Consider the following 18,570-nt stretch of genomic DNA (forward strand, 5'->3'; position numbering starts at 1 on the left):
ATGCTACCCTGATTTTGGAGCCTCTCTGATCCAAGGGAACATTCTGGGGAAAAAAGAACATAAGGACTCCGGGGAATGTCTCCCCAGAGCTAGGTTAGTAACAGGCATTTCTGGGACATGGATGCACATAAATGAAAAGATTGAAAGATAGAGGAGAGAGGAGCTCAGTGTATCAAAATAAGTCCCCCGCTGTCTAAAACTATTATTACAGCAAAAACCAAGAGAGACAAGGTAAAGAGAGCTCCAGCCCGGTCGGGCTAGAACTCTCCCCAACCGGATCGGGCTGTATGCCAAGTCTCCCTTTAGTTTTAATATATTCTTGATTACATGATAGATAAATCTGAAAACTATGAAGAGAAGCAGGTGGGCCGGGTTAGGCGGACGCTGCGACTCCTCACTCCCTAACAATATTTAATTCTATGCCCTAACTATAAGCTTTATCAAAAAGGAAAGTCTTAAGCCTACTTAGTGTTCCTCAGTGGGTAATTTACAATTTATTTTGTTAGAATCACTGCACACAAGCCTGAAATACACACACATGCTCAGGACCTATTCATGCACAAATGTGAGAATGTGTGAGAATAAGGGGGCTGGACCAGCCCTGGAGCATTTTAGGGAGTACGGTGCCTTGCCCTTTTTCAAACCATTCCCAATGATGGCTTCTCAGATGGTTCTGTGTAACAAACCATCTGGCACATCAGGTTAGGATATGGTTGAAACTCTCAGACAAAACTGCCATTCTGTCCTTGCATAACCATATTGAGAGCTGTGGCTACAGTGGTTCTCCTTTCTGCTGATGATGTAGTTCTTTTGGCTTCAGACCATGTACTCCAGCGCACCCTGGGGTGGTTTGTTGTGTGAAGCAGTTGGGAAGATTGCCACCACCTGAATTCTGAGGCCACTTGACCCTGCTGTACAATGAAGGGTTGGTGCCCCAAGGGAAGTAGTATCCAAAGAGCTGAGAAGATGAAGAACCTTAAAATTGATTTGCCATTCGATCTACATTCCAAACCCACATATCATCGTGAACTCATGATTGGGACTGAAAGAATTAAATCATAGATTCTAGCAGTGGACGTTCAACAACCTGAGATACAGTTCCTACGTTTGATGTTGTCAAATGGTTTATCCCAGAAAGTACAGCAAAATTACTGTTATTCCATGATTCCATAAAAAAAACACTGTGCACCCGAACAATTCTGAGTCCCGTGGTACCACTGAGGCTGGCACATGTCTACTTTTGTACATTGTTTTGACAAGGAGGGATATGCTTGACCTCTTACGGAAGGACGTCACCTAGTAAGCTGTCACTCACCCATTTGTATTTTAAAATTTGTGTTTGTGTATTTATATGTGTGTGATCTTGCAGGGTGCGGCGACTGTGTCACTACATGGTCAACCTACGCTATTTTGAAATGTGCATCCTGATGGTCATTACCATGAGCAGCATCGCTCTAGCAGCCGAGGACCCCGTGCAAGCCAATGCACCGCGAAACAATGTGAGTCAGACTGACATCTAGACGTAATAAGTAAACATCTGGAAGTACACAATAAACACACTGGCTGTCAGACGCTTACACAAGAGCATGAGGATTCACACACAAACACATACATCTCTTTTGGGCTGACTGGCTAATTAATTCAAAATGATTAAGTACTTCCTAACAGAGCTGGACAGTTTGCCCATATTGAGGTAGAGGGAAGGAAAAGAGGCTTTTCAAAATTAATTTTCTCTAACAAATGTTGTCACACTGACTAGACTCCCATCCAGTTTGGCAAAATGTTTCTGTTCTCTTTACATTTATATCCCTGCGTGACAAATTAGCCAATGTGGCTAATGTGACTTGAGTTTTTGCATTTTGTCAGACAAGCACGACTAATTCTTATTCTAGTCAGGAGGACAGAGACAAGCTGAGGAGATGTGCGTTTGCATGTTGTATTTGTGTGGGTGTTCAGTCAATCTGTGTTATTGCAGGGGAGTTCAAAGCTGACAGAGCTTGAGACCTCTGGCAGTGCAGTGGAACATGTTTTGCATAACTGGTCCATTCTCACACACACACACACACACACACACACACACACACACACACACACACACACACTCACTTCCGCAGTTTTTTTAACCGAAAACATCTGTCACTGGAATTGACGAGTCATCTCACTGGATATTTTCTTACACAGGTTCTCAAGTATCTGGACTATGTCTTTACCGGGGTCTTCACTTTTGAGATGGTGATAAAGGTGAGAAGGCTGTGGAAATGCAGGTACACTTTGATTTGAGCTCTAAAAATTCAGCTAAGCAACTTTCTGGCAATGTGCAGGTCAACAACATCTAGGATTCTGGTTGGGTTCTATGTATTTGAAATGCAAACTTTTTTTAGATGTTTAGGTTACATATAACTATGGTTCCAACAGCATTTCAATGACTACTAGTTTTCGTCTAGAGCCTTATGTTGAGATTTTAGTTTTTAACTATATTTTGCTTAGTTTTATCTCATTGAGGCAGCACTCAGCTGAGAGCTTTGTCATGTCACTGGCTTGGCTAATTGGGTGTGTGGTTTTACATTTTTTAACTGTGATAACACACCCATTTCCAAATGCTTTAGATAATGAACGTACTGCGCCACTAAACATGAAAGATTGTAAGTCTTAAAACCAAAAGTCTGTGAAAGAGTTTCATGAGCTAAGAAGGAAGGTCAGAATAAAACGCAGAAAGTGTCCTTGTCAGCGTGTAAAGTTTTTTGAAAATGATTCTTTTATATTCACTCTGTGACTCGAGATGATTGACTTGGGACTGCTCCTCCACCCTGGCGCTTATTTCCGTGACCTGTGGAACATTCTGGACTTCATTGTCGTCAGCGGAGCTCTGGTGGCCTTTGCCTGCTCGTAAGTCAACGTTTCCTTTTTTAATGCCTGCAGTGCTTTTTAATTACAGCTGGAAGCTGGATATGATGTATTTCAGAGGTTGATAAAACACAAATTATGTGTGTGTTGTATACTAGTAGTAGTAGTAATAGTAGTAGTAGTAGTGTATTTTTAGCTGATGTGCCCTCTCTGCAGTATCCTTCTCTGAATGTGACTAGCATGCTAACATGAGGCTAGGTGCTGCTGCGCCTGTGTTTGACTTCAAAGCGCCCACATTATGCTCATTTTCAGGTTCATCATTGTATTTTTGAGGATATACCAGAATAGGTTTATGTTGTAAATTTTCAAAAAACAACATTTTGTTATAGTGCACATTGCTGCACCTCTTCTTTTCACCCTGTGTGTTGAGCTCTCTGTTTTAGCTACAGAGTGAGACATCTCACTTGTGTTCCATCTTTGTTGGCAGTTGCACATGTGCAGTACCTGGGCACTGCCAGCTAGTCAGTTGCAGAGTATGAGGGCGTGCCACGCTAGCAGCTAGGCTAGCATTATAACCAGGGTTCAAAATGAACTCTTTCATCCACCAGCCAAATAGATAGGGGTTGTTCAAATTTAGCAGCCACTCAGTAAATTATCTTTTATTTTTCGCTGGTGAGTGAAGCAAATCTACCCTCCACCTGCATATTTTACCAGCAGGTTGCTGGCATTGGGCTTTTTCACTGTTTAAACATATTACATGCACAACAAGATATATAACACAATAAAGGAAAGGAAGAGCCAAAAAGCAGAATATGAGCACTTTAACAAACAACCAGCCAATGTTTTCATCCAACTGCTCTTGTGCTGCCTGGGGTTGTTTTGCAGACAAAACAACAATGAAAGACAAGTTTGGCTATATCAAACTTATCTTTCATTGTTACATAAAGTCTCCACAGCCCCTCTCTATTTGTCGGCAAATTGGCAATGCACGGTTTGGCTGGTTTAAGGTTTACAAGGGGACATAAGTCTCTAAGCTGGCACCTAATTGCAACTCTTGCAGCTCAATACACTGCAGAAGTAATCATATGTTGATGGTAGTTTTATAAATGAAAACGTTCCTGTCGTGATTTTTGTAGTTCTAAACCACATGTTCTTCCAAGTTCATTGTTTAGTATAATGGGACACCTTGGAACATATTACAGTATATCATCATGCTAATACGATGCCCACTTTCCACATCCAGGAAGATAAGCTCCAGCAGCTTTCTGCCTCAACATGTTGTACCTCACACAGCTGCACATTTTTGCCTCCTCTCATAACTATTTTGAGAAGTTAATTGGCCTATTTTCCCCCAGTACCTGAGTACCCACAGTAGGTATAGGAAAGAATCACCCCCCTTTAAAATAATCACATTTTGTTGCTTTGCAGCCTGAAATGAAAAACAGACAAAACTACTTTTGTTTTATTTAGCTATATTTACAATTTATAACATCCAATTGAAAGATATAATACCAACAATCTGAAAAAAAAAGGTGTAGTTAATCACCTTCTCAATAGCCCACAAAGCCAATTGACTTTCAACTGTGAATCAGCTGGTCATTTTGATTGATCAACATGAAACAAGCGTTTCCTGAAGCCTTTCAGTCTTTTGTATTGCAACTGCAGAAAACAATCAACAATGGGTGGCAAGGCATTGCCAGAAGATCTCTAGGATGAAGTTGTGGACAGGCACAAGTCAGGAGATGGATACAGAAAAATGTCAAAGGCTTTATCAGTGCCTCGAAGCACAGTGAAGTCTATTATTAGAAGTGGATGGTATTTGGTACAACACAGATCCTTCCACAGTCAGGACGTCGCTCCAAACTGGATAAAAGAGCCAGGAGGAAACTGGTCAGAGAGGCTACCAAGAGGCCTACAGCAACTTTGAAGCAGTTGAAGGAATTCATACAAAGAGTGGGCATTGTGTGCATGTGACAACAATATCACAAATTCTCCACAAATGTGGCTTATATGGGAGGGTTGCAAGAAAAAAGCCACGCCTCGAGAAAGGCCACATGCAGTCATGACTGAGCTTTGCCAAAACGCAGCTTGAAGATTCTAAGGCCACGTGGAGAAAAAGGTGAATGTCCTTGCATGGCCTAGTCAGAGCCCCAACTCAAACCCCAGTGAAAAGCTAAGGAATGGCTTAAAGACAGCAGCCCACAAACGGTCACCATCAAATTTAACTGAACTTGAGCAGTTCTACAAAGAAGAGTGGTCAAATATTGCAACGTCTAGATGTGCAAAGTTAGTGGAGACAGCCCAACAGACCTAGGCTATAATTAAAGCAAAAGGCGGTTCAACTAAATACTGAAACAAGGGGTTTAATCATGTGTTTGTTTGTTTTCTGACATTTGTTGTTGGTGTTATATCTTTCACTTGGTAATAAGTTACACTGAGTAAGTGTAATTTGCACTGAGTTGCATTGAGTTATTACAGCTGAATGAAACAAAAACTGCGTGTGTCTTCATTTCAGGCTACAAAGCAACAAAATGTGATTATTTTGAAGAGGGGTGATTCTTTCCTATACCCACTGTACGTACTAATAAGTATTCATATGGACAGAAATCTATTCCTTAAGGGTGACCGCTGGTTAGTTCCATTTTGTCAGTTATGTGAACTAGTAGCAAAAGACTTAATAGTTGCCGCGGTCACCTGCAGTTCATTATACCTCAAACGCTGATATAGAATATGAGCTGACCAGATCTATGTTTGAAGTGTCAGTGATATTTCAACAGGCACCTTCCAGGCAATAGGAATAAATGTTATCCATCGCCACAGTATAAAGGGAGATAATGAGGCCCTTGACGCTTACAGACCTGCATTCTGGCTCTCTGGAGTACCAGGGTGATTACAGATTCTGTTTCAACCAGCGCTGTCAGATATTTCGCATACACCACTATTTCACATGCAGTATCGACTCTGCTGAAAGTTGTCCACCTGTGTATTTTTCTTTGTACTGCTTTCTGTCGCTTCGATTTCTTCCCAGCTGTAGATTGATGCTTCTCTCTGTTTTTTTATCTGTTGCTGTCTCTGTCTCTGTCTTTTCTCATTCACTTTTCTCCCTTCCTTCTTTGTTTTCTGGCTCGGATTGCTTTCAGGAGCCTTATGGGGTAATGCTGCCTGTCCCTTTGCCTGTGTGTCTGTCCTCTGCTCGTTTTTTTCTTTGTCTTTTCCTTCCTGTCCGTCTTAGTGTCCTTTTGCAGTGTTTATGCATGTTGTCTGCAGCGACCTCCCTCTCTCAGCTAAATGTTTTGAACAAATGTCATATTTTGTTGTCCGCTAGTCTTATCATCACCGCCACAGTCACGATGATCAGAGATACTGGTATTTAATCTGCTTTGTGTTATGTAACTGTGTTTGTGCTTTAACATCAGCATTTGAGTTACATAAGTGCAATTAATGGTTTTCATTTTATCGGCTATATTTTACATGAGTTAGTTGGAACAATGTACATAATGCATATTGTGGCAAAGCTGTGAATAAGAAACAGACTGTAATGTCAGAGACTAAAGTTTCAAAGGTTCCCGCTTTCATTAGAGTGAAAGGTGTTCCAGTATTCATGGACACAAAGGACCAGAGTGCAGCTGTCCATAATAAGCACACAATATTAATGCACTAATTGAATACTATTATAAGTATTAAACCGAGTGAATGGTAGATATGAAGCAATGGTATAAAGTATGAAAGAGACAGAATGATGTTGCTTTCAGCATTTTGTCAGTATCTTTTGACCTGCTATTCATTTCTAAACATATATCGCATAAAAGTATAATAGCAATGTCCTGTTCAGCAGGCTACGTGTCCCTGTCAACCCCTTCCCCCTCATCGCTTCCTCTCAAGTTCATTTCCTGTCCAGCATTTTGTCTCCTATCATCTTCCTCATCAACTCTCATTTATAGCATGTAAGCAGTTAACAGGCTACATTCACATTGCAAGACTTCCAGAATCATTCTGCTTCTGCGAACAGTGTAAAAAACATTGTTCATGTTGAAGTGAAGGGTTCATTTGCAAAAACAGTTATCTATACTTTTATTTATCTTCCTAAATCATGATTTTTTTTTCTTTGTGCAAGGAAGGCAATATCAATCTGACTGTTTTTTCATTTTAAGCATGACTTATCTGGGATTTTTTGCCATGAAATTGTCAAATATGCAAATTTAATAGTACCATATTTTTTACCTGCGTTGATCTCTTTTATTAAGTTATTTTTCTGGCACTGCACAGAAAGTTGAAATTCCCATTCGTAAAAATAAAACAACTCTGTTTGCTTGCTGGTTTTTCTGACTGGTAAACAGCTGTCTATGGTCCTCATAGACAGATGTTTTCCTGGTTTTCCGAAAAACCAGACTAGACATCTTCATGAGTCCAAAATGTTGGCCCTGATTTGAAACGGACCTTTGGTAACCCACTCAGAACCAACTTGCATGAATAAATAAAAGTTAAAAGACAGACCTGATCTGTGTGACCCAGAGGTAAATGGACCCACCCCAAAATGCAGTCGACTCAAACAGACCCTAATAGAGGGACTGATTGACCACCAGTCACGGGCGACAATGATAGTCATGTTGAGCAAATATGAAGTCTTAATATAAAATAAGTCATTAAAATGCTTCAAACACTGTAAATAATGAAAAGCTCTTTTCACCTCTTGCATTATCTTAATTTAATTCCCCCCCCCCAGCAGTGACAGACTCCGATACATTCAGATATTATCATATTGACAAACAGCAATTACAAGTCATATTTCTGTTTTCTGTGGCGGTGCCCTGTAGTGATGGATGAGTCTAACAAACACAAGACGGGGTTGGATTCACATTTGAAAATAAATCTAAACAGCAACGTTTTTTTTTTAGTTAAAGTAACATAAAAAAATACTTTAACCCAAACCACAATCTTCTTCTGAACTTAACTAGTAGTTGTGGTGCCTTAATGTACTGTAACCTCACTACAACAATTTCCCATTGGAATTGTGTTTAAAACTGTGATCGGTAACTTTTCTCCTGTGGGTCGTATTCTGGCGGCGCTCATTTATGAAACGCTACTGTAGATCTTCTTAGAGGGCAGGAATAAACAACCTACAGTATATCCTCAGGTGGTTTGGCTACTTGGGGAGTAAAACAGCAACTAGCCCAGAAGTCCAGCCAGGACTTCAGTAAGTCCCAGATATAGGTTCACACCCTGTGGGAAAGTGGCCTAAATCAGATTTTAATTAATCGTGGATTTGTTTTTCTTCTGTTCACAGTTCATTAAAAGCCGTTTTGGTCACATGAGGCATGCAGTGTGAGTGTAGCCATACAGTAGATTGTGCTCATTGCCAGTGTCCTCTCATCTTGGCTTCTCTCCCAGTGAAAAACTGTCCATGGCGTCACAATCATCCTCTTGCTATGAATGTGATTTATTCACGCATGCAGTGCACATAATCATTGTAATATTTCATTAGACCTGTCTGTTGCTTTGCTCTTTACAAGGTAATTAGTTTAAGTGCTTCTATATGTGTCTTATCTTTGGATTCTTTTCAATGTAAGTTTAAAAGGCTTGATAATGTCGCTGTGTCTTCACACCTGTGTAATATCAGCTTTAAATGTTTATTTTGCTCTGTCTTTTTTCACATGCTTGTGTGCTCTATTCATGTGGGCGGTGTTTGTGTTTGTTTATTGTGTGTGTTTGCGTTATTGCTTTTTCTCATCAGATCGCAACAAAGCGTGGCCAGGTGGGAACTGTCCCTATCTACTTATTGCTTATTGACCTCCCCCCTTGTCTCTTTTCCCCCATATGTGAAACACAGAACGCTCCTCTTATCAACCCTTCCGTGTAAACTTTGTTGCCCTCCATCCCAAGGTGCTTGGGAAAGGACCATGATTTCCCTCCCTCCTTCCTCTCTTGCCTTTTTACAGAAGTGACATCCTGTCCCAATATTGGGACATTTAAACAAAAAGACAATATTGGGAACGCCACCTCATAGCTTTCAGAAGACCACCAAATAGCTGCTGACATGCACCATTATGAATCTGCATTTAACATCTTTCCACTTACAAACTCATTAGGTAGCAGTTTTAACAAAGCTAAAATATCTTTATCTGGTGTTTCTCTGTCATGTAAATGTCCTTTACTCAAATCAGCCGTCAAATCACTAAGAGATTATAGCCTGCAGCTCAATTCACCTCCCTGCCCCTAACCTACATCTCTCCTTGGACTTTGAGGGGAATCCATAAAGGATGATAGCTTCTCACCTTAAATTACCTTGAGTGCTTAGTTCATTGAAAAGCAGGTTGACAAGTTGTAACTGACTAAAAATCTAGTATTATTTCCATTATGTAAACCGGAATATGAGGGAAATCCCACATTTTTAGGTGTACAACCAGATTTTATAAGGGAAAGAATACTAGATTTTTTTTCTTCATAATACAAATTGTATATATTGTTTGGGGTTTTGCCAATTTTTAAGATTTACGTTTGAAGGGTTACGATTACATTTTTTTCCAACCTCCCACACACATTCACAACTTTTTTGAAATTCTCTTACAGTGATTTTATTTTTTTGAAGAAAAAAGAAACTCCTGATTACCACATGTTATAGTAACCAATGTCCTTTTGTATTGTTGACAGTTCAGACAATGCTCCCAGTTATAGAGAGTAGAGAGGACAAATTGATTAATTTTGACTGCAAACACGTAGGGCTAAATGTGATTTTAGTTGGACTTTAAGCAATTAGTGCTGAGTTAATGTGAACGCACAACCTTGTACACACACACACAAACACACACACACACACACACACATTCATGTTCACCATCTTCCTGGCCCACAGCACTTCTGAAAGCTATTGGGAGACTGTTCTTTCCGTCTAAATGTGTTGAGTTCCTTGAGTAGCGAGGACTGGCATTGAGTTTGCAGAATGCACGCCAGGGGAACCAAGCCATCCAAGCATGAGTGCCGCATGTCATGCTGTTAGACTTCCATTGAAAAAGGAAAAGGACTAAAATCTATGGAACCATGCTTCTGTCTCTCACCACGTGACAAACTTTAAGACACAAGAAATATATTTTTTTTCATTCAGTAATGAGTAAATAGTTACAACTTGAACATTTGGTGTATTAAATGAGAGTCTGCCCGACTGACTGTGGCCCGTGTGAGTGTGTGTACCTCTGTGTGAATGGCATTCCTTAAAGCAAACCAGGTACACAGCGAGGAAGAGATTGGAGAGAAAGCTGTTCAAAGCCTTCTGATGTGTGATCATGCTTTCTTTTACAGGTACCTTAGTTTCCAGATTGCTCACTAGAAAGGAGCTGATAACTCGTTTTCCTGGAAAGGAATTTCGAATTTGGTATTTATTGTAGGAAATAGTTCCATTACTCAGACTGGTGTAAGGATTGACTCCCTTTTGGAGCCAGCCTCAACTGGCCATTTTAGAAACTGCAGTTTTTGGTCCGCGGTGGCTAATTTTTTCAGCACAGGAGGTTGCATGTCTCAGGCATAAAGATAAAATTACCTGTAACCCCACATGATGCAGTAAAATAGGATATTATGCGTAGTGACTACTGTTAGTAGTTAGCTCGACATGCTACCGCTTACAGCTTTTTAGTCCATCCTTACACTTTTGCTCTTGTTTTTGTGGGAAAGGTGACTAAAAAGACAATGATGTATTCTTATAATCAGGGTAAAAAATGAGCACCATCCACCAGCCAAATGCTGCTAAATTATGCAAATAGCTGGTAGATGTTCTTCACTCACCAGCCTAAAAAAACAATGGAAATTTAATGAGTGGCTGGTCAAATTTGAACATTTACTAGCCATTTGGCTAGTTAATTTTGAACCCTGATTATAATCCTCGTTTTATAGCCTGTAGGCGCATTTTCTTTCTTTAACAATTGTTAGCTTGAATAAATAATATTTCTTTTTACAGTAAGAGTTGTTCTTGAGATTGGTTGTTTGGTAACTCAGCCTCATGCTGTTCTAAGAAGCAAAGGGGCCTCTAGGGGCCAATAACAGGGCTTTTAGATGGTCTTTTCCTAGCATGCTTGTGTCCTTCACATCCTTCACACATACAATTGTATGTGTGCTTGCTTACTTGCAATGCACAAAGACAGGAACACACACATATACACACTCTCAATTTGTACATCTCAGAATGTTTTGAAGTCATGAAGAAGCAAATGAGAAACACTTTTCATTGAGAGTGACAGCCACATTGTGTTTACTTGAGATTGATTAATTAAAAAAACTCCTCTCCCACTGTCCTTGGCCAATGTCAGTCTCTGAGTGAATGATTGCTCAGCTACATGTAATTAGCATAACAGCTAGTTTTTAAACCTCCACACCCACCCCCCACTCTGTGACAATTACATACCTGCAGCATCTGCAACGACTGACAGCAATGGTTCCTGCAAAGAACCTGCTTCCTCAACCAGGAGCGGATTCTTTGTGCATAAATACTCTAAAAGTATGAAATGTCTGTATGTTATTCTACAAAAACAGCACGTTTGACTTTTGTTTGCAATATATGGGGATTTTGGGGTTTCACACAAACAATGGCCATTGTAGAAAAAATGTTAGTGAACTAAAAGAATCAATACCACCAAGGAAAATGAGTACGAAGTTAACGCCCGGCATTGAACAAGTATTTGCACTCAAATGTTTTGATTTTTGAAGAAGAGTGGAGTTTTGATCTGATATCAATGAGTGAAATGATGAAATGTATCTTTTAATATAGGCCTTTTCAATAGCTGTCATGTCAGTCCTTTTAAGTAAAAAGTACTTTAAACCAACTTTTTGGTGACTTCTTGATGTAATCATTAAGCTGTTGCATAAAAAAAAGCAAAAAAAACAGCTCCCTGAGAATCTCTTTCCAACTAAAATTGGTATTGTAACTGAAATTTCCCTAACTGAATAGATATCAAATCGGAAATGTAATCGAATTAGACCCTTTTTAATCAGAAATTGATGGCTATGCTCAGCCCTGGTCCTAAACAAATGAATTTTCTTCCTGCTTCTGTGGAATAACATGAACTCACATGCATGTACTCTACTAACATAATAAAGATGTATTTATCTGTGTACACAGTTTAATACAACCTGCTCTTGTTACTCAACGATGACATGAAAGGGTTTACATGCTTGACGGTGACACCACGTCACCCAGACTAACTGTACTCTCGATCTGCACAGAGGGACGAAAGGCAAGGACATCAACACCATCAAGTCCCTGAGGGTCCTCCGAGTCCTGCGGCCACTCAAGACCATTAAACGGCTTCCCAAGCTGAAGGTACAATAATTCAATCTGTCACCCACCAAGTGCATTATGAGAAACGCACGGAGCTAGTGGGGCCACAGCAGCGTCAGTCACACGCTATAATGAGTCAAATGCATTTATAGTATACCAAGGAGGAATGGATATATCTCATTTAAAACAGTCTGGTTTTAAATTATATAGAAATATTGTATCTCCCGCTCTCTAATGAAAGCTCTGACCTTTTGGGGTGTTCTGTCTATGAGGTTGGCGTCACACAAATTGGAAGTAAGTGACTGAAAATTGCTTCCTTTACTGAAGTAGTTCAGTGCAAGGAGGCTCATTGATAGTCTGCATTTCCCAGAACATACACTCTTTAAAAGACACAGAGACAAAACGTAGAACCAATCATGGAGCAATGTTTCATTCCACATACTTCCGTCATTACACGGCTATTGTGCACTGATCACTACCTGCCATAGTAAACACTTTTGATGGTTAGTATTGTCCCAAAAGGAGCACTTATGTCATAACACTTACCAGAAATGACAAGCGCTCGGCTCGGCTCGCTGCCTCTCAAAATCTGCCAAAAATTAACTGACCTTTGTCGATTTAAAACAACTGACAGATTAAACAGCATGGCCTTTTTGCTTAAGAAACATTATGCTTGGTTGTGAAATCTGGGAGACGCGCGTCTTTGGCTCAGTGGTAGAGCAGTCGTTGGAAGTTGGTAGTTCGATCCCTGGCCCTGCAGTCCCTTGGGCAAAGCCAAGACCGGCCATCGGAGTGTTTATTTGATGAGCAGGTGGCCCCTTGTACGGTAGCCTCGTCCACAGTGTATGAATGTGTGTGAATGGTTCCTGTACTATGTAAAAGAGCTTTGATTAGCTGTTAAGACTAGAAATACGCTGTATAAAAACAGTCCATTTACGTGACACGTTAGTCCAATCAGTTTCCGGTCAACTTCCCTGGTCCCTCCCCTTTCTGCATGGCGCCCCTTTAGTGCAAGTAGGGTCCATTGTTCCACACTAAACTTGTTGACCATTTCTAGAAGGTCATCCAGGTACTTTCAGTGCACTTTTTGTGTTATCTACACTGTATATTTAAAACTAAGTATTGTATGCATCAAACACTTACACTCTAGGCTTTGAACTTAGTAGTAGTAGTATGCTCCTCTGTTTAGAGTATCTGCTGTACGTAGCATAGAATCAAATAGGTTGAATGAATGAATTTCAATGGTCCCTCACAACCTTTCTAGTCTCATTTCGCCACTTTTCAAGACAGATAAAAATTTCAAAGTTCACAAGTATTTACCAACATTTTTATGTTAAACAAAATGTGAAAATCTTCAACTTGTGTTTACCACAAACCTTATTTTGGGCGTCTAACCAAAAACCCATTGACGTCAAGACGAGGGAACCGGAAGTGCAAAATTGCTAACTTGATTTGTGGGTTTTAGGAAACATTCCAGCAACACTATGGGCATTTAGTTAAATGTGAAGTGTTTTGTGTTTGTCATCAGTTTTTTAATTTACTTTACCTTTCTTCTTTTCTTAAGGTATGTTCTGTTTGTGTTCATGTTCAAAATTACTCACTGTACTACTTTAACTGTGCTCAACAGTGAAACATTAAATGTGAGTACTTAATGGGAAAAAGCAAAGACACCTCACCATGAGTGGTCCAAGTATTCCCATTCATTGGATTTACAGAACTGAAAGTATTACTAATGTTCAAAATCTGAATGTATTTATAGTGAGTTAAATTTCAAGAAGAGACTTTCCCATTCATTAATGCAACTTTGTATGTCCTTTACTTTTTTTCAATGTTATTTTCAGAAAACATTTGGATCAAATACAAATTAGACAATCCTAGGGAAAATCCTTTTTGACACAACCACTGGGGTTGCTAAGGTTTCGACATTTTAAGACTTCTGCTTAGTGGCTTTGTGATAAATAAACTCATGCATCGTGTGCAGAGGGAAAAAAATCTTTATTATTGGGTTGTGACCCTCATCAAGGCAAGACCCTCAAACTCTAATGCAGAAATGACAGTGTCCCTCTTAAAGGTGCTTAAAGGCAGCTGATCATCCAAAAGTAATGGCTCTCATAAATGAGGAAAGATCTGATTGGAGTAATAGGAGTGAAATGATTGAGGCAGATTAGAGCTGGCAGACAGACGCTCATCCACAACTCTTCCTGGATTCTTGGCCAGCGCTTTGACGGACAGGCTGGTAGAAGAGGAGAGATATATGCTCCGTCCTCCCTCTGGAGACAAAAACACTGACGGCAGTCAGTCATGCAGCAGCATTTTCATTGGTTAGATTGCATACATGTCAGAATAGATAGACAAGGCACTCCATCTCACACAGAGATCACAGTACACGCTGACAGAATGAAATCGCTGGAGAGAGAGAGTGACTGCCAGACTCCCTGCAAAGGTGTGTTCTTGTACTCCATAAGCGTTGATTTGGTAGTTTGCAGGACATGAGACGTCCAGACATCTGGCTTAAAACTGGGCTAAATTTGGCTGGGCTTTTAGACATCTGGGTTAGTTATACCCATGTATTTCAACAGCAGTTAACTTACTCTGCTAACTTTGATAAACAATGTTCAGAACACCTTTGTACTTTGACATTTTGGGAAAATGTGCTACTTTGCTTTCTTGCCGAGTGTTAGATAAAAAGGTTAATACTACACTTGTATCAGTCTGATAAATACAAAGATACAATGACAAGAGGATTAGCTTAGTTTAGCATAAACATTGAAAGCAGGGGTAAACTGCTAGCCTGACTCTGTCCAAAAGTAAGAAAAAAGTGCCTATCAGCATGTCAAAAGCTCAGAAGCTGTTTATTTTTATCCAAGATAAAACACTATGTATAAACTACCACCTCAATTAAAAAGAATTTCTGATGTTGTGTTAAAAAATCCTTTTCAACCTATATTAAATTTTTAACACTAAAAAGATAAGATATTCAATGTTCAAAATGATACATTTTATAGTTTTTTTTAAAAATAAAAATAATTTAATATTCACTCAGTTTGATTTTGATGCCTGCCTCCAACACTTAAAAAAAAAAAACTGGGACAGGGGCATGTTTACGACACCTCCTTTACATCACCTTTCCTTTTAACAACACTCTAAGCATTTGGGAACTGAGGACACTGATTGTTGAAGCTTTGTTGGTAGGAGTGAGCGATGCATTCATTGTTGATGTACGACTTGAGTTGCTCAACAGTACGGGGTATCCATTGGATTTTGTTCTTTATAAAGCGCCCCACATTTTCAATGGAAAACAGGTCTAGACTACAAGCAGGCCCGTCTAGTACCCCCACTCTTTCACGATGAAGTCACACTGTTGTAGCACGTGCAGAATGTGGCTTAGCATTGTCTTGCGGAAGTTAGCGGGGATGTCCCGGAAAAAGACGTTGCTCATATGGCAACATGATCCTGTATGTACCTTTCAGCATTAATGGTGCAGCACAGATGTGCAAGTTACTCATGCCATGGCACGATAGATAGATAGATAGATAGATAGATAGATAGATAGATAGATAGATAGATAGATAGATAGATATTGATCCCAAGAAAGTGGGAAATTATGACGATACAGCAGCAAACATACATCAGTCACACAGCACATAGAGTATACTTGTAAATGAGATACTAGGATACAATATACATGAAATAATAATAATAATAGAATAAAATATAAAAACAAATAATTGAATATAAACAGGATGGGAAAACAAAATGTGCACCTGCTTAAATAGTATGCTAAAATGTAAATAAACCAATCGTGCAGGTTGCACTTAGTGCAGTCTTGTGCAGTATTTCTTGTAGCGGTCCGTGCGACATCGAAGCTGTTGGAGCCTCTTAGAGAAGCTGCTCCTCTGTTGGACCGGAGTGAGGTGGAGAAGGTGGTCGGGGTTATCCACCCCATACCATCACAGATGTTGCCTTTTGAACTTTGCGCTGATAACAATCTGGATGGTCCTTTTCATCCATGATTTCCCAAAAAACAATTTGAAATGTGGACTTGTCAGACTACAGCTCACTTTTCCACTCTGCATTAGTACATCTCAGATGAGCTCGGGCCCAGAGAAGCCGGCGGCGTTTCAGGGCTTTTGCTTTAAATGGTAGAGTTTTAACTTGCACTTATAGATGTAGTGACAAACGTCTGGATGTTGTTGATAAAAGGCTTTTGCTTTGGAGTTTTAACTTGCACTTGTAGATGTAGTGATGAACTGTGTTAACTGACAATGGTTTTCTGAAGTGTTCCTGAACCCATGTGGTAATATTCTTTCCATAATGATGTTCTTGATGCAGGGCTGCATGAGGGATCAAAGGTCACAGGAATTCCATGTTGGTTTTCAGCGTGTGCGTGTGTGTGTTTCAGGCGGTGTTCGACTGCGTTGTGAACTCTCTGAAGAACGTTCTTAACATCCTCATCGTCTACATGCTCTTCATGTTCATCTTTGCTGTTATTGCCGTACAGCTCTTTAAGGGTAAATTTTTCTACTGCACCGACGAGTCCAAGGGTCTGGAGAAAGACTGCAGGTACGTAACCCAAACTTCTCTCCATGCTTGAATGTCTTCTGAATGAAAATGTATTTTATTATGTAACTGGCTTATTCATTTCTTCTACATTCAGCCATGGGGTTTGCCATTTTCTAACATGCTTTTATACTAAAATTATCTCTCTTCTTTTTTGATGAGGTAGTTTTGTCTCTTTCTTTTCTTTTGATTACCTTTACATCTATTCTCCCGTGATTGTGGCTCTCCTCCCATATCTCTCTCAGGGGTCAATTTCTGGACTACGACAGGGATGACGTGGCAGCTCAGCCCAGAGAGTGGAGGAAGTACGAGTTTCACTACGATAACGTTCTCTGGGCCTTCCTTACGCTCTTCACTGTGTCCACGGGGGAGGGATGGCCACTGTAAGTCAGAACAACCTCCATATCACTTATTTGTGTTGCATCTCAGACAAACAACTTTAAATCAGCTTAAACAGTGGTTTAATAAACTGAATATAAAAATGATAAAACAGTTATATAGATATAGATTCATAAATGGAGGAAAGACATTGGTTTGTGAAGAAAAGATGGCAACAGTACATTAGTATTTTTTAATGTAATAATATCCTTCAGTAACTTGCATATTTTGCACTGAGCGCACCTGCAGTCCAGTGGTGCAGATTAAACCCAACTGATTTCTCCCAGGCTTAATTACTGGACGTTCTTTAAAGCTGCAGGCAAGGCTTTTTGCATAGATGTCCTCAGTCTGCCATTCCGTGCCTGAGTTGAAGTACCATGGGCAGATTTATTCATCATCATCATCATCATCATCATCATCATCATCATCTCTGTCAAGGACTGTTGATGAGTGTTTGCTTATTTCATTTGTTATATTCACCAGAGAATGTAACTAAATTGTTAAACTGACTAAGCTTGTAACAATGTTCTAAAATCACACACTCCTAAACAAGTAGTGACAGTACAACACGAATTGGGATACATAAGAACTACATATGATATTTCAAATTCCAACGCTGTTGCTTTTCTTTAATCAAAGTGAATTAACATGTTACTGCTAATAAAAGCAGTAACATGTTGATAAGTCAAATAACAAAAAGCCAGACCTAAAATTGGACAGATACATATAGATACTCAAAAAAGGAAACAAGAGCAAAACGACCTGTTTGTGGGATTGAGTGGAGCTAAAGGAGTCTGGACATGATTAATACCAGACTGAGACTGAGAACTTATAATTATAGAGTCCTTCTAATCTCACTCTATTTTCAAGTGTTCAACTAGGGGTAAAAAAGCAGAGTGCGGATGTTTTTGATCGTGCACTACAATAAAAAACTTAATAAAATCCCCCTTGGCTTGCAATACCATGGATATACAGTCAGTCAGCCAGGCATACCAAACATTTAAGTGTGTGCCTCAATATTCAATGGAAAATACAGCGCTTTCAAGCTGGAGAGCGTAGTTCCCTTCACGGTGAAAACAAAACACTTTTACCGAGGTTGTCGTTCGTTCTTAATCTAAACCAATCTTTTTCCTAAACTAGACAAGTCGTTTTGGTGCGAAAATTGGACTGTGTGGCGCTAACTTTTACTGGCTAAACTCCACTACATGGCCCCTAAACCCAGCAAGTACTGCTTGGATTTTATTGTTCTATCGCACTATAGACTGTCTACATTACAGTGCTTTACTTAGTTTAAAAAAAACTTCTATTTTAGATTATAAGGAGATATTGGTGAAGTAGAATCTTGCGGGCGGAATATATTTTGTCCCCACCAGGAATAGAAATAATTCAGCAGAGGCAGGGACATGTAGACCAGAAAGGGCAATTCACACCCTGTACGTATACATAGCTTATATACACTCACCGGCCACTTTATTAGGTACACCTGTCCAACTGCTCGTTAACACTTAATTTCTAAGCAGCCAATT

General features: G+C 39.7%; 1 protein-coding gene across 8 annotated transcripts in view; it reads left to right on the top strand.

Moving 5' to 3' along the window:
• Positions 1–18,570, top strand: part of cacna1bb (calcium channel, voltage-dependent, N type, alpha 1B subunit, b) — a 211,439-nt gene that overhangs the window by 146,688 nt on the left and 46,181 nt on the right. For 4 of the 8 annotated variants that reach the window (XM_034895434.1, XM_034895435.1, XM_034895438.1 and 1 more), the window contains 8 exons: positions 1,370–1,499; positions 2,182–2,241; positions 2,780–2,886; positions 5,985–5,996; positions 8,576–8,596; positions 12,052–12,148; positions 16,509–16,669; positions 16,912–17,049. In XM_034895434.1, the coding sequence (XP_034751325.1) occupies positions 1,370–1,499; positions 2,182–2,241; positions 2,780–2,886; positions 5,985–5,996; positions 8,576–8,596; positions 12,052–12,148; positions 16,509–16,669; positions 16,912–17,049 (726 nt within the window). The remainder of the gene's footprint in view (positions 1–1,369; positions 1,500–2,181; positions 2,242–2,779; positions 2,887–5,984; positions 5,997–8,575; positions 8,597–12,051; positions 12,149–16,508; positions 16,670–16,911; positions 17,050–18,570) is intronic. The other 4 variants (XM_034895437.1, XM_034895443.1, XM_034895439.1 and 1 more) reach the window with 1 other exon arrangement.

The sequence above is a fragment of the Etheostoma cragini genome, chromosome 16 (genome assembly GCF_013103735.1).
Source record: "Etheostoma cragini isolate CJK2018 chromosome 16, CSU_Ecrag_1.0, whole genome shotgun sequence".
Lineage (NCBI taxonomy): Eukaryota > Metazoa > Chordata > Actinopteri > Perciformes > Percidae > Etheostoma > Etheostoma cragini.